At 40.6% G+C, this 19,760-nt stretch overlaps 1 protein-coding gene across 2 annotated transcripts in view; it reads right to left on the bottom strand.

Moving 5' to 3' along the window:
* Window positions 1-19,760, bottom strand: part of fgfrl1a (fibroblast growth factor receptor like 1a) — a 63,760-nt gene that overhangs the window by 4,528 nt on the left and 39,472 nt on the right. For both annotated transcript variants that reach the window (XM_041048087.1, XM_041048088.1), the window contains 3 exons: window positions 6,844-6,921; window positions 3,291-3,596; window positions 13-185 (listed from right to left, as the gene is read on the bottom strand). In XM_041048087.1, the coding sequence (XP_040904021.1) occupies window positions 13-185; window positions 3,291-3,596; window positions 6,844-6,921 (557 nt within the window). The remainder of the gene's footprint in view (window positions 1-12; window positions 186-3,290; window positions 3,597-6,843; window positions 6,922-19,760) is intronic.

The raw sequence follows: 19,760 nt of genomic DNA, 5'->3' as shown, positions 1-19,760 counted from the left end.
ATGTGCTTGTACCTCTATGGTGGAGTTAAATTTGTTCTCATCACCAGGTTCGACTCTTTTAAGCCACTGGATAACAGGCTTGACGTCACTGTGGACTTTACATTGGAAAGACGTGGTTCCTCCGTAGTCCACGGTGGTGTTGACAGGGTGAGTACCAGTCAAGATGGGTTTAGAGTTGGTACGTTCTACAGAAAAAGACACAGCATTAAAAACAGAGACACACACACACAAAGAGAAAGCATAATATTAATTTAGTAATATTAATATTAAACTACACTACAGGCCAAAAGTTTTAGAACACCTCTACTTTTCCAGTTGTTACTAAATCATGAAGGAATCATGGACTCTTAAATCCTACATTCAATCAGATTTTTTGACTCATGCAACACGTGTCGGAGCACCTGTAGGAACTGTTTGCATTGACCTTCAAGGCTTAATTTACTTCCACTGCTGCAGGAAAGTTAACGCATTTCTTCATCACATTTTCTATGAAATGTACATGATTTTTCAGTTTTTGGAAATGTAGATGTGGTTTTTTTTAACCTTGTGCAGGTTACAACATACCTTTGTACCATTTGGACTTTAACTTCTGAATTTCCAGTAAATGGTTTGATTTTGGAAACTTGTCAAATTCAGTTGTAATCAGAATCAAAATCAGGGCAAAAACACAGTGAGGAGACTGAAGAGTATGCACTCTTTATTGAATTTATTTGAACTAACTGAATCTTAAAAAGAAAGCTCTGGTGCTGAGAGAATATAATATGGTTTGAAAGCATTATTTGCACAGTGTTTTCTGTATTCACCACCACATCCTCCCTCTCTGCTGAACATACGCAAACAGATCCCTTATCTTCAGCTCCTGCCTTTTCTTTCCCAGTTTATACAGCAGAATAAACACACCTGCCACAGACATTAAATACTCTCCTTTTTTAGTATCTGTTAATGCAATCTCACGGGAACATAACCCCAGAAACAAGAAAATTTGTTTGATTTTTTTTTTTTTTGAGATCACTTGTTTTGAAACTTCAGCAGAATTCAAAAGGCATCATCAGCTTTGTCTGTTAGAGGATTAATTGATGAAGTTGAAAAGACTATAGTTTCTAAACTATCAGTGGAAAAAAAAAAATTTGTGTGAAATCTTTGGACACTGATTTTTATTTTAAGTGGTTAGTAAATTCTCTAGTGGGATGCCGAATGGTCTGTGAGTAACGTGCATTTGATGTTTCTAATCTCAAAATGATTTAAATCCAATCTTTGAAAAGGATGTTCAGAGCGCTGGTCAAGCCGGTGCAAACCCTGCATAACCATCACATCATTTATGATATTTAAGAATTATGTTCCTGTTGTACTGTATTCAAGTTATCACTATCTATGGATTTTATATGTTTTGTAAGAACTTGTCCTGTAGTCCTCTTTCTCCAGTTTTCTTCCTAACAGCTGTGAATGACTGACAGCTGAGTGAATCTCTACTGATAGAGAAAATGTCACATTTGACATTAGCGAGCTGCAGTTTGATTTACTTCCTCTGTGTCTGTTGTGTGTGTGTGTGTGTGTGTGTGAGAGAGTGTGTGTGTGCACGTGTGAGAGCATAAATGTCTTTCAGGAAGGACTACAGCTGTAGTTTAATGTACACCAGATGTGGTAAGTAAAGCGAGAGTCAAGAGAGCTAGTCTGAGCCTCTCAACAGAGCTATAACACTCAGGAACATACAGTTCGGTGCGCACAGACACACACACACAAATTCAACACCAACTCTCCACTAAACAGCTCAACATTAAATCACCCAGCTTTTGCAGCTTTCCAGCAAAACCTAATACATCAAAAAAAAAAAACAAAAAAAAACACACACACTCACAACTCATCACAACACACATTCTGCTCTTAGCAGTGAAACAGGACCGACCTCTTTTCGACTAAAACTGCGGCTGGCTCACCCTCCAAACCGAAATCCTGCTAAACATTCCTCACTCGCTTGACTGATGTTTACTGACAAGCCTGGTGGTGATCAATAAATGCCACTGAAGTGAATGAAGGCTTTTAAAAGCTATTTTAAAACTTCTATTCTTGGTGCTGCTCAATTGTTAGCACATTGGTGAATGTGGAAACTGTAGCTCTACTTTGAAACCAACAACAATCACTGAAAGACTTAGAAGACATTAAATTAATTACAACCGGCATTTCATATCGCTGACATTCTCCCTGTGGTTAAATCTGAGAACCCAATTTAAAAAACATAATCTACTCTATTCTCCAAATGTTAAATATAACCAGAATAACACAAGTGTTATTCTCAAATGATCTAAAAATCCCAATTGTTACTGTTAACACTTTCAACATATGGTATTAGATAGTGTAAGAGAAATCTGCTGATGACTGACCATTGTCTTCATGTCTTTCTCTCCTAAAACAAGCAGGAAATCTATACTCAGCTCCATTCCAAGCACAATGAGCGACCTCTTATGAAAGCAAAGACTGATTACTTTGCCACCAAATCATTTCAATGGTTGAAAAGATAATTATGGCGTTCTTGATCATATGATCTCAGACATTCTGGATAATCACTGTATTGAGAGTCAGAATGGAAACAAAACCCATTTCAAACCCTGTCATTTGGTCAGGCAGGCCTCTCACTCAAACAGTAATATTCAAACTGTGTACAGCGTACTGTATGTTATTGTTTGGGTGAGAGGTATGGTATATCACATAGCAGCCAGAACACTCAACAACTCACACGCCACAATTTCAAAAATGTACTTTCAAATGAGTCATGACATGAAATGACCACATGAAGCTGTGATTTTACTTATTGTACATTCATAATTTTAGAGGAACTTTTTCAGTGGCTTTATCTCTCAAAAGCAGAGCTGAGATGATTAGCCAATTGCCACAGCATTAATTTTGACTTTGATAAAAGACTTATGGACTAACGAGGAAAATCGCAAACATTCAAGCTGCTTACAGTCGATCTGAAGATTTACTGCTTTTCTCCATCTAATATTGTTGTTAACTGAGTATCTTTGGGTTTAGGACTGCAGGTGAAGCAATATGACAACATCACCTTGGGCAGACTGGAACAGATCTCATGTACTAGATGGGAACATTTAAATGTAATCAGGCACGACCATGCATACATTACAGGACACTTCAGCAGGGCCGATTCTTCCCAGCATTAAGTTTCAACCAGTCATTATGGGGCACCCATTTCCTCTCCCTGAAACCCAGAGTTGTTGTTGTTTTGTATTTACATGGACTAACCCTATAAATGATGCTCATAAATCACAGTGACTCACGTATGACTTCCACTTTGTAGGTGGCATTGATCTCTCCTGCCCTGTTGGAGACGTGGCAGGTGTACTTCCCGCTGTGCTCCGGCGTCAGGTTCTTCAGACTTAGAGTCCATTTCTTCTTCTTCCCGTCTCCTCCGCCTCCTCCTCCAGCTCCACTGTCCTCGTCCACCAGGGGCCGACTGTCCTTCAGCCAGACGATGTCAGGGCGAGGGTTACCACTCGCTGTGCACTTCAGACGCACAGAGCTGCCCACCGGGCGAGCGATCACACGTTTCCTCATCTTTGCAGGCTGAGTAAAACGTGGACGTACTGCAAGAGGAAAGAGGAGGGAAATGAGAGTTGAAAATGTAATTAAGCAGCAATCGATTGTTGGAAAATTAGTTGTACTGCTATTAGCTGCCTACAGGAGTTACAATTTTGACTAAACTGACTCTCTTTCTGCCACTCAGTCAGGAGCAGATGTGAAAAAAGAAGGGTGGAAAAGGAGAGAACAGAAGAAGTCATTAGTGGAGATAAAAGGTTTAAGGAGCAGTTTTATATTTTCAAGCACTGTTCTGTTCTTCAGACCAGCGAAAGGAGAACAGACAGAGAAGGATCATGGAATTCATCAGATTCTTATTTGACACTTTTATGAGACGTAACGAGCGATCAAAGCCACGTTATCTGAAGAAGCTGTGACACAGAGGGAGGGTTCAGAAATGTTTCAAGCCTCCTGTGTTTCACATTATGTTAGTTTTCTACTTCCTGGAGACAATTTTTTCTGTTAGAGAAGTAAAAACTCTAACAGCATTTTGAAGACAAATTGCTTTCATTTGCTTTTTTTTCAGTTTTTAATTATATATTTAGATTGTTCAACATGAGTTTCCATGAAGTTTGTAAAGAAGAAAAACATGTAATTAGGAACAAACTGACCACCCTCAGCCTGACTGACTTTTCTTTTTTAAGACTGAGTGAATTTTAGGGCTGAATACGAGACTTAGATGGATATTTTTGCAGTGTAAGGAGCCTTCGACAGGCTGAGGTCATTCCCCGCAGGCACTACCAGGAACTCCATGTTGTGCTGTAACAACATATGGCAGCGTGCCTCTTGGTATATACAACCTAATTTGCTGTAATAAACCCTAATGGTTTTGTTTAAGAAAAATTTTTGAATCACTTCCTCTTCTCTCTGACACAAAAGACTTACTCACATACACACAAGCATGCATTCACAAACAGACACACACCGGATTCATTATTTTCCACTGATCCAGCACCTCTTGCCCCAGGTTTGTATGTCTCTGTTGCTCTTTAAAAAAGCCACATATTTAACTTCAAATCATGCCTCTGTGAGAAAAAACCCAGAAACCTGCTAGACAGCTATCACTGTACACATCAGGCCATGAATGCATATCTGCACACAAATCATAGAAAGCCAGACAGTGGCTGGCATCACACCAAAACATCCTTTCACCCATGCAAATCCTTTCTTACAAAACATAAAATGGCCAGTTAACTCCATACACCTATTCAAATAACCACATCCCTCCACACAGTTGGATGACTTACCCCATCTAGTCATTCAAGAATACATATGCCTCCTTAAAAATAAATAAAACTAACCTTATGCATCAATTCATACACATATCCCTCTTACAAAAACACAACAATCAACATGCAGTGAAAACAGATCAAAGAGGGGAAAAAACCTCTCCAGCAGGGAGGGAGGAGAGGAAATCATTCACAGGAGCGCTTGATTTTACAGCCTTCATGTTGTAGCCACAGCAGATAGCCATCAACCGGGGCGATAAATCACCCTGAAACTACTGCAGTTGCGTCTCTTTCTTTGCACACGGTTATTATTCTAGCTCTGGGTAAACAAACAGGGGGGAGAGTTATGTGACGGGTTTTCGCGCTCAAATCCGGAGATTTCACTACGGCCGCATTACTCAGCGGAATATAGCTCTCTGCTGACCGACCCAAAGCTGGGCAGGATGACAAAAAAAACATACCCGAAAGGCTTTTAAGTCTTGCCTTTGTCCCCACGAGTCTGAGAAAAGCTACTGGACTACAGCTGAACTGTGAACAGACTGAGTCAATAGATCTACCGGAGGGTGAGGAGAGCGGAGTGGAGGTGACGTAGAAGACAGTGATTAATAGTTTAATGTTTTGCCAATGTCTGACTTTGATGACCTAAATTGAACCGTACTTGCTTCAACAAAAATGAACTGAACAGCGGAGCCAAAGCAAAGTGCAGCTGATCTGAAGTGAACTGGACTCGATAAAGATGAGACCAGAGAATGAACAAAATACATCAAGGTGGAATTGAAATGAACTGATTTATAATGTCTAAACTGAACCAAATCAAACAGAAGTTAAGGAGAAAACAGATGGAATGAGAAAGAGCGAAGTTCATTTAAAGGTGAAAACCAACAAGAATGACGAATAAAACCGGAGTGATGGTAGAAAAATTGAGATCAAAGAAAAAGAGACGGAGTTAAAACAACGAAAAAGTAAAGGTAAGAAAGAGGGCACACGACAGGGTAGAAAGAAAGAAAAAAACACAGGGAGGAGAAGCGAGGGCAAACTGAGAGAGCGGTGATAGAGAGAGGGAAGAGGGGAGTAGGTGAGAGCCAGAAAGAGCGAAAGGGCAGGCTTGTTCTGGGTCTCAGGGGCCACTTCAACGCCACACTTCACAGTGTAAAAATACTACTGACCCTCCGACAGACCGCCTTTGATCAGACAGTGTGCCAGAGAGAGAGAGAGAGTGAAAGATTGAGTGTGCCTGTACATGTGTGTGTATGTCTGTGTGTATGAGACAGAGAGAGAGAGTCTTGTGATTTCCAACATTTGACTTAGACTCTGATATTGATCTGGGAGATCTGGCTCATCTTGACTTGTGTAGGTGTTAGCTTTAGAATTATCTTTATCTTTGGTTTAAAGTGAATATTTAAGTCAGGGCTGTGATCTCGGATAGGGTTAAATACAGTTTGAATTTGCTGATGAGTGTTAGATGATAGGGTTAATACTGCTCTCATGTCTGTGCATTAAGTATGTAGTGAAGATGCAGTTAGGCTGACTTTAGCATAAAGACAGGAAACAGGAGGAAACAGCTCTGGCTCTGTCCACGATTCAAAACACATTAATTCACACGTCTTTTGTGTTTATCTGAATAAAGAAATATAAAGATGACAATTTGTAGTTTTACACATTTGCTGGCAAATTACAGCAATTGTTACAGCATATGACATATATGGATTAAACAAATGAGATAAAACTGGTTAACTGAGCGAGCTTAAAACAAACACCCTGACCCAACAGATCACACCTCACAGAAATAGACTGCTCTCCGCTCTGTCAGAGCCAATCATCTACGCAAACAACCCCCCTGACGTCTGCGTGTGGGCATATACCCTCACCCTCTCCCCTTCAAGGTGTTTATTGTACAATCTGCTATGGTATTTTGTAAAATGTTCCACGCTGTCAGTTATCTAAATTGTCATTGCTTGGCTTCCTTCTCATTTCCGGAGTTTCATACATCTGTATCTTTGAGATCAGAGACATTTGGAGCGCTTACCCAGTTTCCCAGCCAGCTCTGGGGCACGTTCAGAGTCACCATTGGCTGTCCCTGCTCCACCTCTTGAGCTGGAGTCATCTGGTGATGTAGAGAGAAAGACAAGAAGTTAGTGATTTTTGACAACCTCTGAAGGAAACTCCAATAATCAGACAAAGAAATATTCCCTTGAACTTTAATTTGTCAGCACTAAATAGTCTTGACGAGGTCATGATTTCTACACCCATCTGTTGCTCCAGTTAGATTACAATATGCATTAATTATGCGAGCAAACTATTTAAGCCAAACACTAAAGGATTGACATGAAGCCTCAGGGGTGGATGAGAGTTAGGAGAAATTCTATCAGCCCCTGACAGTTGTTTTATATGATATATCCATTTTAGCATGAAGCCATGATGTATGAGTGTTTGTTCAACATTAATTCAAGAATTTGCTTATCGGAGGCTGACTGATCCAGGGTGAGGGAAAGGGTGAGTTATCAGTTTAACATTTGAAAATATTCAGACTTGAAGCACACAGTTTTTTTTTTCCTCTTCATCAGTAAAAGCAGGAAAACAAAGGTGGATCAGTGGTTAGAAAAGCAGGCTGATGACAGGGGGACTGGTGACTTGATTTCCTGAAGTCGCAGGTAAAATCTGGTCAAAGTGTGACAATGAGGTGCTACAGCCTGAGCGTGAAGAAATACAGACAAATATGACAATTACTGCACCACATATTTTGCAGCCAGTACTCTACGCTCAACACCCCACCATGCATTTTGACCTTCTGGGCAAACGACCAGAATCACATTTCTTGTCAAACCAGAAAATCAAATGACAAATAATATGACACAGTGTGTCTGTCCATTTGTGTAACTGTGCCAGAGAAGTGGTGCTGCTGCAAATCACTGGTGATGAAAGCCATAAAATGAATGCTTAAGCTCCCCTATTACACCAATGACAAAGCAAAACGACATTATAGGGAAAAATTATAAAGCTACAAAGTACAAATTCTTTTTTGAACACCTTTATACCTTTACACTTTATCATGTTGCTCTTGCTCTCATGCTGGTGTATCAGATTCCTTCAGCCAGCACGTCGTCCTATTGATTAGCAAAAAGATTCAAACATCTGTCTGGATCTTCACGCTAGCAACCACCTCAAGATGGAACCAATGTATCCGAGGGGCCCTTAAACAGGGAGGTGGGGAAGGCTGATACAGTGCAACATCAGGTCTGTCAAAATACGTGGGGGGTGTGCAGTTAGCTTGGCTTAAACCTGAAACTTCAACCAAAGCCTGGTGGTAGTTATAGAGAGAGAGAAAACGGACTAAACAGCCTTGGACCACCTACAGAAATTCCATGAGAGTGTGCGTGTCATCATAAATGGATATGTTTATCATGCACGTTGGTACATATACGGATCTGTGTGTGGATGGTTAGAAGACCACCTGAAAGCTCAGAGTGTTTAATGCAGCGCCAAAGGTCTTTAATGCATCACTATTTGGATGATGGGATAAAAGACGCATTTGAAATGAAAATACGAGGCATGACCTGCATCCTCGGGGCTGGTATTAATAGCAGGCAGGCTGCGTGGTGCTGGCCCTGTATGTGTGTGCGTCTGTGTGTATTTTTGTGTGTGTGATATGAATTCCTGCATGGGTGTGTCTGTGCATGCGTGGGTGCGTGTGTTCTGGCGTTATTTAACTAAATGGTAACTTGAGGTGCTGGTATTCTCGTCGAACCTCACTCGTCCTTCCCTCCCTCGGACTCCCCCCTTCATCCCTCCCTCCCGCCACATGCACGGCGTATTCTGAGAAAGGGCAGCGCGTTTGAAGCCGAGCGGCGTGGGGGTCTGATCTGAAGGGGGAACATGGTTTAGCACTCTTAACAGCTAGCAAACCCTCCCCCAGGCCTGGTGCGAGCCTGTAAACCTTACTTGGCAGACCTCCTACAGACCCTCACACAGAGGGGGGTTGGACTGCTTCCACTGTCCATACAATGCAGCCATACATCCAAAGTCTCAAAGTATTTTCCCAATTCAGAACACACATACTGTATGTATAGCAGCTGTATACTGTGTGGGAACTGGCGTTTTGAGGAAAAATGAGATTCAATTTTCAATGGACCATTCTTCAAAGTCACAAACAGGCTACAGAATACAGTAAAGAGTGTATCAGTCAAGTAAAACAGTCTTCCATCTTTATATCCCAATGTAGATACTTTGATCTGTTAATTACAGAACTGTACTATACTATATACTTATATCCTCCATATGAAATGTTTTAGGGGTTAGTAAACTTGGTAAACTGTGCACATTTTAAAAGTGTCAATCTCTACTTTCGTCCTTGTTCGAGTGCTAGATTTCCATTGGTTGCTGTATGAATATCCGACGGCCTCAACAGGCTCAATGTCAATTATTTTACTTCTGTACAGCACAGCTGTGTCACGGATTAAAGTGACTTCTTCACCTCTGTGATTTCTAACCACTGAGTGTGATCTTCTCCTGTCATCATCAGATGCAGACAACGCCAGTCGTCCTTTAGCTTTACTCTGTACAGAAAAGAATTAAATGATCAGTGCCTAACTTTAGCCTTCACCAAAGCAGGCAGCATGGAAAAGGAACTGGTTTTCAAAGATTTTCAAACACTTCAGTAAAGGACTGAATGTCTCCAAACACCTCATGCACCTCACTCTAAATGCTCACAAAGCTCAAATGACTGCACTGTAACAAAAGTGCTGCTGGAGTTTTGTCTTACACGAAGGTGAGTAACTACTGACATTTCAGGGTGAAGGTGATTAGGTGCCAGAAGATTTTAGTTTTTCTGTGCAGGACACTGAAGTGAGATCTATAATATTTAGACACAGCTGTTAAAGAGGGGCCTCCTGAAATAACCAAAAACAGAACCGTCTGTGTTTCAAAGATGAGTGAACACCAGACTATTGATGTCAATACAGAGTTAATGTCTGGCTACGAACACATGACCAGCTGACTTCTCCGTTATCACTTCACTCATGACTTGAAGAGGAAGCTCTCATCTGAGAGCAAACTGAATGTGTGTGGTCTGACTTACTGTAGTGTTATTAACACTATACTCTTGTGCACAACTTTGTCACCCAAGGCTCCTGCTCAAAAAAGCTTTTCCCTTAAATAGATATATACTTTTATGTTTGGGACGTGACACCTTTTAAAACCCTCTAGCTCTTTGGTGAGTAAAACAGCTCCTTTCAGTGCGAAACCCACAAATCACATGTCTGTCAGTGTGCATATGTTCGACATCCAGGCTTCAGAAAACGTTTCTGCCTGCAGAGTCAAGTTTTACACCTTTCTTCAGCTCTGTTATACAAAAGCGGGGTTGAGGCTGGAGTTAATGTTTCACTGTTTGTTCCAAGTTGAACACACACAGAGTAGAAAACATATTCCCTCCCAGCTTCAGCTGTTTTCAATAAACAAAATGTTTTCTTCTGATCCTGTTCCACCTTCTAATGTTCAGCCAGATACTTTGGCTGGTACCTACAACAACCAGTACACACACATGTAAGCAGTACACACTGAACAGATGAGTGTGCATGCAGGCTAACACAGACAAGCACACACAGTCATGCATACATGAAGGAAAGTGGTATAAACGAGTGTATATACAATGCCATTATACTAGAAACAATATAAAACTGTGATGTGACACATTCATTTTCCTACTTTGCACAGGATCTGTCTCCAAAAAGTTATTTAGGTTTTCACACTGGTTTCACACTTTTTTTTCACAACACACATTTGCTAGTAATTGATCAGCATCTTTTAAAAAAAAATACGTTTTATGCCTGTCGTGCACGTGTAAGCATTTCAGTTTTAATTTAGGAACACATCTACTGGGAACTCCTCAAGTCAATATAATTACAGTCTGTTTTTAGTAATCGGGACACTGTTCATGAGAATAATGTAGAATTCTGTCTATGTGTTAGCACTTCATATAAAAAGACAGCATGACCTGAACAGTGTATCAAGAAAAGGAAATGTTAGCTACAATTCTGCTTTACACACTAACGGTAGTCATTTGGTCATTGTATAGTTGAGGGATGGGCCACATGGGAGAAAATCTCCCATCATGGTAACTGTAGGTTTATATTGTGATATTAATATGTTCTGTGGTTGAGCAGATTTTCAGGAAAACCAATTGAGAAACTGCTTATGAATAAAATAAGTTCTTTGCTACTTCGGTAAATTAATCAAAGTACTTCTATAAACTATAAAGACGGCAAACTGAACCACATTTCCCAATGATAACACAAAACAATGAACCTCTGTGCTACTGTATCTTTTGCTTTTGCCATATGCTTCTGATTAGTCTCCATTTTTGCATCATGATCCTCTTGTCTCTTGTATCATTCTGCTTTAGTTGTACAGTTTTACTTGCTGATGAGGTGGGAGGGTATTTTTATGTGACCATGCAAACACTGGTTAGGACGACATCAAACTTCCCCTGAAAGTCTGCAACCTTGACTCCAATGTGTCCACAGTATACAGATATTTGGTTGCATTGCACTTTTTTAAATTTAATTTTGAACAACACCTGTCTTTGTATAAAGGATATAAAAGATACCATAAGACATCATACTCTTTATTGGAGTGTTGTACTTAAATCTTTATTTCTCTTATTGCAGAGTTTACCGTCTCACTCTCCTCATACTTTGCATCTCTCTGTTTCATGTTCTGCCTGTTTTCTTCTTTGTTTCTTTTCTTTCCTCTCTCCTTTAATCTACAGGGGGAAATAGCTCAGCAGTGTGCTACATTTCACACATTCACTGGCTGGGTACCCCTATGTGAGTGTGTGTGTGTGTGTGTATATTTGTATAACCCCTTCTTGTATTTACCTTCAGGTCTGTAGAGAAAAGGCAGTGATTGGACATGAGCACGCTCAGAAATATGAGTCCCAGCAGTCCAGTGTGTTAGTGTATGTGTTTGAGTGTGTGTGTTTGTAAGTGCGAGTGTGTCCAGGGGGCCAGTGTTTTCCTAAAGGGTCATGTCCTTCCAGATTTTAATATAGAGACACTGGATATGTGGACAGAACCTCTGTGTGTGCATGTGTTAAAGCTGATGTGTGAGGGAGGGAGAGATGTTTCTGCGTCAGCTCCTGCTGACCGCTGGTTGTTGCAGCATCAGGGCCAAAACCAGCAGTCCTGGTTTGTGTTTGTGTGTCTGACAAACCCAGTAAACCACTGTTAGTCCTCTAAAAATGACCATGGTACAGTTTCAGGCTGTACGCAGGCACAGTTTGCCTCACAATTCATCCAAACTTGATGTATTACTTCACAATTCAGGCAGGAGCTACCGCAAGTGAACATGTTTTACATAACACTGGAAAAACAGGCATTGTTCTGTTAAACCCAGGTCCCAAGAGGGTTTATTTCTGCTTTAACTTGCTTTAAATATTGCAGGGGACTGCAGTTTTCACCAAAGTCGAAGTTTAACCCAACCTCACGCTACATAAATGATCAGCAATGACCTTAAATAATCTTCAAACTGTAAATGCATTACAACTTGGCTCTAACTTTAATAATTTGAGAAAACGGTCTCGCAGCACGGTCCATTTAGTAGCTGTAGCTTTCAATCATATCTGAAACCTTTCGATCATATTGTTATTTTCTCCAGGAAATGTCTGTTCAAAGGACCTTTCATCCTCATTAGCTTAGAAGCTAGGATTTAATCCCTTTGCTTTTCAAAATGGTTTTTGTAGTTTTATTCTTTCTTTTTGTCACCAGTCTATACCACTACTCAGTAAATCAGTTTTTAATTTAAACTTTTATTTAAACAATTATCAGAGTAGATTTGTCTATGATTGTTTCGAATAAGACATTTTAAAGTGTTTGGAAAAAAGGAATCCATGGCTCTATCTAATCTCCACTGAAAACAATGGTTATTTTGGTTGGTTTAGTTTAGCCAGCAGGAAGTGATGAACTTCACATTTTCAGTTTGTTTAGAAAAGTGATAGTGACTGTGACTGAAAAGACAAAGAAGAGGTAAGATGTCAGAGGATCTCCTAATCAGCTTTGTTAGCTTTTTAGTTTTAAGTTACAGTGACCTCTGGTAGCTGCAGTGATGTGACCACAGAGAGTTGTGGATTATTTTTAAAAGAGCTTGGGCAGCCTGATAACATGACAGATGCTGAGTTTGTGGGTCAGATGTACTTTAAGGACCTCTCCTCCTCCAAACCCGTCTACTGTAACAACCAGCAGAATAAACACCATTCGTCCTTCAGCAGTTGGCTGGTCTATCAGTGCACTGACCCCCTACTAAAACACACACTGTCATTATAACTCAGTATCAGTGATACTCTGAAAACAACCAAACCACATGTTGTGCGGTTGTATTATATGCCTCTTGTTGTGGGTGTTGGACTAACACAACACTGGAGAGGTAAAGAGAGAAACATCACTTCTCTCTTCTCACAAAGTATTACGCCACAGTTGTGCTGCATTTTGACCACACGTTCCAAACATACTCTTCTCTCTAGCCACAGTCTTATTAGGAATATTTATATGGATTTTGTTGCAAGATATTGCAACACTGCACACAATGCCATTGTGATGAATGATTAGAGTTATGTGCTGTAGCTCCAGATCCAAAATATAATACTGCAGATGTTGTCTAGAAACCTTCTGTTTGTAAGTACGGGCCATGTTTCAGATGTAATTAGCAGCTCGTGTAATCCTGTTTGGACAGTAACTGTTGCTACTGTGCTGAGCTCATGTGTCATCAGATTCATCTTCATTAAATCTTCTACTTGATGAAGACCGTGTGATACAGCTAAAAGCTCAGAAAACACCACTAACTGGCCCCTTGAGTAGGGATTGTTTTCTCAAACTACTATTTCCAAGGTCGAGGATAAACTTTTTTTGCTCAAGGATAATGTAATTTGGGGCTGGCTGCCTGAAAGTTTACTGGCAACAATTTTGATCATTTATCACGCAAAACTGCCAAAAATGTGCTGGTGTCAGCTCTTCGAATGTGAAGATTTTCTGCTTCTCTCTTTTTTGTATTGCTGTAAATTCAGTATCTTTGGATGCTGGACTGTTGTGATTGGACAAAAAAAAAACAGTCTGAAGACGTAAATTTGGACTCTTGGAATTTAAAATCAACCTTTTCTCAGTATTTTGATTTTTTTTTTGACAGAATAATTGATTAATCGAAAAAAAGAGTCATCTTTGGCCTCCTTCAACCTTAGCATTGTGCGGTGAAGATGGTAATCTCTCTCCAAAGAAACATTTTTTCCCTTGAACCACTGAGCCGTAGGATTGTCCTCTTAAAGTAATTTCACAAATACGCCAAAAAAAAAAAAAACCAAACAAAAACCATGCATCAGTTGTTTTCACACATGGTCCCCACACACACACACACACACACACACACACACACACACACACACACTAATGTCACTGTGATTTACGCTCTCGCCCGTGGAGAGGCTGTGTAGCCTTATGGAAATCATTATAACTTATGCTGCTACACAGTCCTCAATTAACAGCATGAGAGAGCGACACTGAAAGGGGCTACGACGGAGAAAGAGAGGGAACAAGACGGGATCTGACTGACTTTTAGAAGAGGTCAGGAGGCAGCAGGAGAGGGATGAAAAGACAGAGTTAGAGAGACAGAGGCGACAGTGCAGAGAAAGATTTATTAACTGTAACCAGAGAACAGACAATTGTACACTACAGTTAAACGCTACTCTGTCTGACAACACTGGCGTACATGGCAGATTAACAGCTTGTGTGTGTGTGTGTCCAGAGTATTTAGTGGGCACTGATCACACAGATGACGTATGTTGGAGGTGATGACTTTTTCCAACGTTCATTAAATCAGTGAATCACACATACATGGACGGTAAGGTAAACTTTTTTTTGCACTGAAATGTTTCTGGAACATTTGATCTCATTACCCCTCATCATCATACCGATGCAGACACACACACACACACACACACACACACACACACACACACACACACACACACACACACACACACACACACACACACACACACACACACTGACACCTGACAGTTTTGTGGTCTAAATATTCACCTCCCCCCTCCCCTTCAGTTGGCCCTCTTGGACCAGGCCAAGACAACAACAAACTTTACGAGAACAACTTTACGATGCTATTTACAAATGTGATTACAAGTTGTGGTATTCTGAGCTCGGGCTCTCTGAAATATGATGAACACACGTCAACGTTTGGCTGGGAAATTGCTTCCAGCTTTCTGACCTATTTGGTGCAATCCTACATGTGGGAGCAAATCTTACACACACACACACACATGAATATGTATGTGTGTCATTTCTACATGGGTCTTATTCCTCCCTTTACAGGTTTAGGTAAAGAACAGACATTGGGGAGATTCATAGGGCTGAAACCTCTCTTGTGCATAATGTACAGTGATATTTATCAGGTTTTGTTTCTTAAGAATGGATAAAGCTGGAGTGATTAGAGGATTCAACAAGGAATCAACAAGATGACTGGCTGCTCCTGTCTGCTTTAAATCACTGTAAATTCAATATCTGTTGTGACTGGACAAAAAAAACAGTCTGAAGACATAAATTTGAACTCATTCATTGAAAATGATGTATTGATTGACGGTAACATCTATCTTTTCTCCATCATTATTGTTCCTGGCCCTCTTGGGCTTTGGCATTGCGTGATGAGGATGGTAACAATTTCAGAAGATTAAGTGAAACTGAAAATAATCATTAGCTAGTGACCTTTATGTTAAGGTTTCTGTTATCACTGGGACATAGGACCGTCCTCTTAAAAGCCATTTCACAAAGTCAAGATGCCAACGTGTGATTACAAAAATCCAAAAGTCTGCAAGTGTGCACAAAAGCTCACACGTGCAGTTTTTCAAAGCAGGACTTGTAACTGTGGCACACAATTTTGATCAGTAGTGCACTTGACATGTAGTCTTGGAACTTTAGGGTAAGCAGTTTAAGTTTTTCCAAAGTCACTGGATCCAAAAAGGCTTTCATCATCGATTCATATCACGTTTAACCTTTTTTAATGGAACAAAATGTTTAACTCACAATTGAATTAGGCTGCCATAAGTTTGACTGTGAAACAAGCCGTGGGTTAGACAGAACCGTTTGTTCTGAGACTTAACGGCCGAAGCAGGATTGCATGAGAAATAAAAAAAGGTTTCATTATCATAATTCTTTGCAGCTCAGCTGCAAAGAACAAATGCTTTGGAGTGCTGACAGCAGCGAATGGAAGCCCCTAGATACGAAACCAGTTCCTCCTTGACCCGTGGCCAAACATTCCCATAAATTTCACTGACATTGGTTAAGTAGGGTTTTGAAACACTGTGCTATCTACCCCATGATTTTTTAAAGGACGTGACAACAGCTTAAAAATGACTGGGCAGTGGATGAATACAGTGACGTGGCTGCTCTTCTGCTGCTGCTCCACTGACAAGCTAAGTGACAGTTTTTCTTGTATGTATCTAATGGGCACAGTTTAAAACCAACGCAAAATGGATGAATGGTGTACACATCAAACCAACGTTTGGTACCAGAGGAGAACTAAAACAGCATATGACAGAAAAAGAGAAGTAAAAGAGAAGTGTTTAGTGAGGCAACGTTTCAACCATCAAAGTCTTTGCCAGGCTAAAAAACCTGACCAAGACCTTGACTGTCGAAAAACTGCCAAATTCAACAATGTTCACTGTGCGCATTAACCTTCTTATTCATACACACGGTAAAACCACATTTAGCTTCATTAGAAAATGGCCAATCTTTATCATTCAACTGTTGCAGCCACATTAAAATTTATAACAAACTGAAAAAAGGCAGCACATGAAGAGAGATATATGCCTGATCATCAATATGAAGAGCTAACCACTGAGAGCTACCAGCTTTTCCTCCAGCAGCATTATTACCGCTTTTATAACCTTGTGCCCAGCTGGTCTGGCTGTGTAAGTTCTGCTTACTGCTGCAGCAAACCGTGTGTTTTCTTAAGGTTGATTGGAGATGTTGAACATTTCAGGCTTATCTAACTCATAATCCTCTGCACTCCACCTTCTCTGTCTGTGTTCTCTCCCTGCAGAAGTAAACACTGAGTCTGTAAGTTTCTACAGTGAAGTCAAACAGTGCTTCCTTTCGCTTGCAGACTAAACAAAAACAGTTTTTGGGGGAACCTTTTCTGTATGCCAGCATCACGTTAGAGAGAGAAAAAGACAAATAAAGAGTGAAGGTGCATGCATGAATGTGTGGATAAGTGTGTGTGCGTGTGTATTACTCTAGGCAGGGCTCTGTATTTCCTGAAGCCCAGCGGAACGTGGTTTGATCTTGTGCCATGAATGGGCTCAACACGCTAATTACAGCCACCTGTGTGTGTGTATGTGTGTATATAGAGTGTGTGTCTATACGGTGTAAGTGGCTGCATAAGGGAGGAGGGTGACTGTATGGCCATGAAAAAACAACCTGCTGTTTCCACTCTTTCTGCGCACACACACACACACACACACACACACACACACACACACACACACACACACACACACACACACACACACACACACACACACTCAGGAAAAAATAATGTAGCGTCATCCTTCTTTGAGGAGGCAGAGGTGCTGTTTAAATTATGGCCTTGGCCATATCTCACAACCAGACAGCAGCATGTCTTAGTTTGTCTGTCCAGCTGTCAGTCATTCAGTAAGTACAGGATCAAACCAGAGGACATTTTAAAACTAAACAGAAAACTCTCTCTTTTTTTTTAACACAATTCAGATTTTGTAGCGGGAAAGAGGCAGGAATTGAGACAGATTGGGCCGTTTGCCAGATGCTTCATTGATCCATCAAACCACTGACACTGTTATCACCAAAAATCCTTTCCAAATCTTGCAGCAGCTTCCTTTGAAGCTGTGTTTTCCATGTGTGTAGCAAGGCCTGATGACGCACATTTTTAGCGTGTATGACAAAGTGTCTCATTCCACAAAACTCCCCAACTTTTCCTATGTCTGAACTACCATCACACAGCATCTCTCTGCCTGCTTTTACATATACCTGAAGCTTTTTTTCAGGACAGACCTACCAGATACCATTACATTACTTCACTACAATCTTCAACTCCATTCAGATTGATTCCCCATTGTGCTGCTGACAATCATCGACGACTTTCTGTCTTAATTTGCATAAAACAGTAGGTAAAACTCAGCTTATGTGTTCATCTTAGTGTCAGTTTGAATGTTTTGTGCAGCTGAAGATGAGATGATGAAGATTTCTGTGTGCGTGTGTGTGTGTTATGATAAAGACAGCAAGTCACTAATTGTGTGATCAATCAGGAAGCCAAAAGCTACACACACACACACAGTGTCCTTGTACTTAAATATTTTTTATATATTTTATGGCCAAAGTACAATACAGTAGTGAGATAATGATCACAGCGCATAACATCTGGTGTTCTTCTGTTTAACGCCTCAACAACGTAAACGCTAAGTCCGTTCTTGAGAGTGCATATGGTTTAGGATGAAGGTCAGGCAGTAGTCTGAGTGTTGAATAACAGCAGAAAATGCCACCAAGAACAGAAAAGCCTCCAAAGTTCCCAGTTCCTCTTGACAAAATCCTCAATAATCAAACCCTTCCAGGTAACTAATTGAAGCCAGGGAGCAGAATTCTGGCTGAAACTGCTCAGGAATAAAATTCTGTTCCAGGAAGTAAAATCGACACCCCTAAAGCTTAAAATAATTCCAGACACCTCAGCATTGCACCCTCTATAGACCCATTGTACAGCTGTATTAACCATATCCTTTTCTAAATTACTTCATATTGAATTTCTAAGCTCCTATTTGACACTCTCACCCCCTCTGTCAGAAGAATAAAGCAGCAGAATCAACTCTCTGTCATTACATGCTATTCATACGGCACGCAAGAGACAAAACCACAGCCCATAAACAAAGCAGATGATAAGAAGATTACAGCCTCATCTGAGAATTAGACCTCACTGTCATTTTGATTTCACTTCATTACTGAGTCTGACATCAGTTTTATGTTAGTGAGTTCCAATCAGCATCATTTTTTAACCAACACAGAAGTTAACATCTGTCGTGGCAATTGAGGGAAAATTACAGAGACATTTTAAGAGACGTTTACTCTGTAAATCAACTAACAACAACTTGTGATCTCATCATGCAGTCCTAAGAGGCAAGTATGCTTCGTCAGAACTGCTTGTTGGACTTCTGCGTATGACCAGCAATCACATTCTTCACATGTTTGCTGGGATATATATGGTTCCACCTGGAGTACAAGGTACATCACGGCTTTTTTAGCAGTGTGAAGTTGTGTGGAAGTGTTCTGAGGTAGATTTCTCCTTGGGGTATCCTTGATTAAAAACTAAATCCCTATAAGGTTTCCTACCGCTGACCCTGGTGCCTGACCTCCTTACAAGGAAGCAAAAGAAAGGAAATTTTTCCACTGGGGATCAATAAAGTATCACATTACATGCTGATTTTGACTCAAAGTATTTCAGTAAATTTTTTCTGCAACCGCTGCCTCACTGTAGCGGTGAGGGGAAGGAAGAAAGAGTTCAACTGTGTCGCTTCCAGCTGACAAAGCACAAATCCTGCCCCATTCAATCTCCATCTGATTTATCCAAATACACAATATGTGATTAACATGCCACATTTTTATGTGGCGTTGATAAGTACAGATCCATTTTCCAGCAGAGCTGCTCATAGATTCAGCTTTGGTATTTTCAGATGCTGCGGCCAGGCACGAGCCATTTACCCTTGGCGGTCAGGTTTAGGTTAACTGCAAGGCCTGGTTTGGGTTATGACATGAAAAATGTTGACAAAACCAACAGTGAGAAAAGACACGAAGAACCTCGGGCTCCTCCAACGCTGAACATGGACTGTGTCAGAGCGTAAAATATCAACAGAGCGATGAAATAACATAC

The sequence above is a fragment of the Toxotes jaculatrix genome, chromosome 10 (assembly GCF_017976425.1).
Source record: "Toxotes jaculatrix isolate fToxJac2 chromosome 10, fToxJac2.pri, whole genome shotgun sequence".
Classification (NCBI taxonomy): domain Eukaryota; kingdom Metazoa; phylum Chordata; class Actinopteri; family Toxotidae; genus Toxotes; species Toxotes jaculatrix.
The sequence above is the reverse complement of the archived record's forward strand: the minus strand, read 5'-3'. Positions and strand labels throughout refer to the sequence as shown.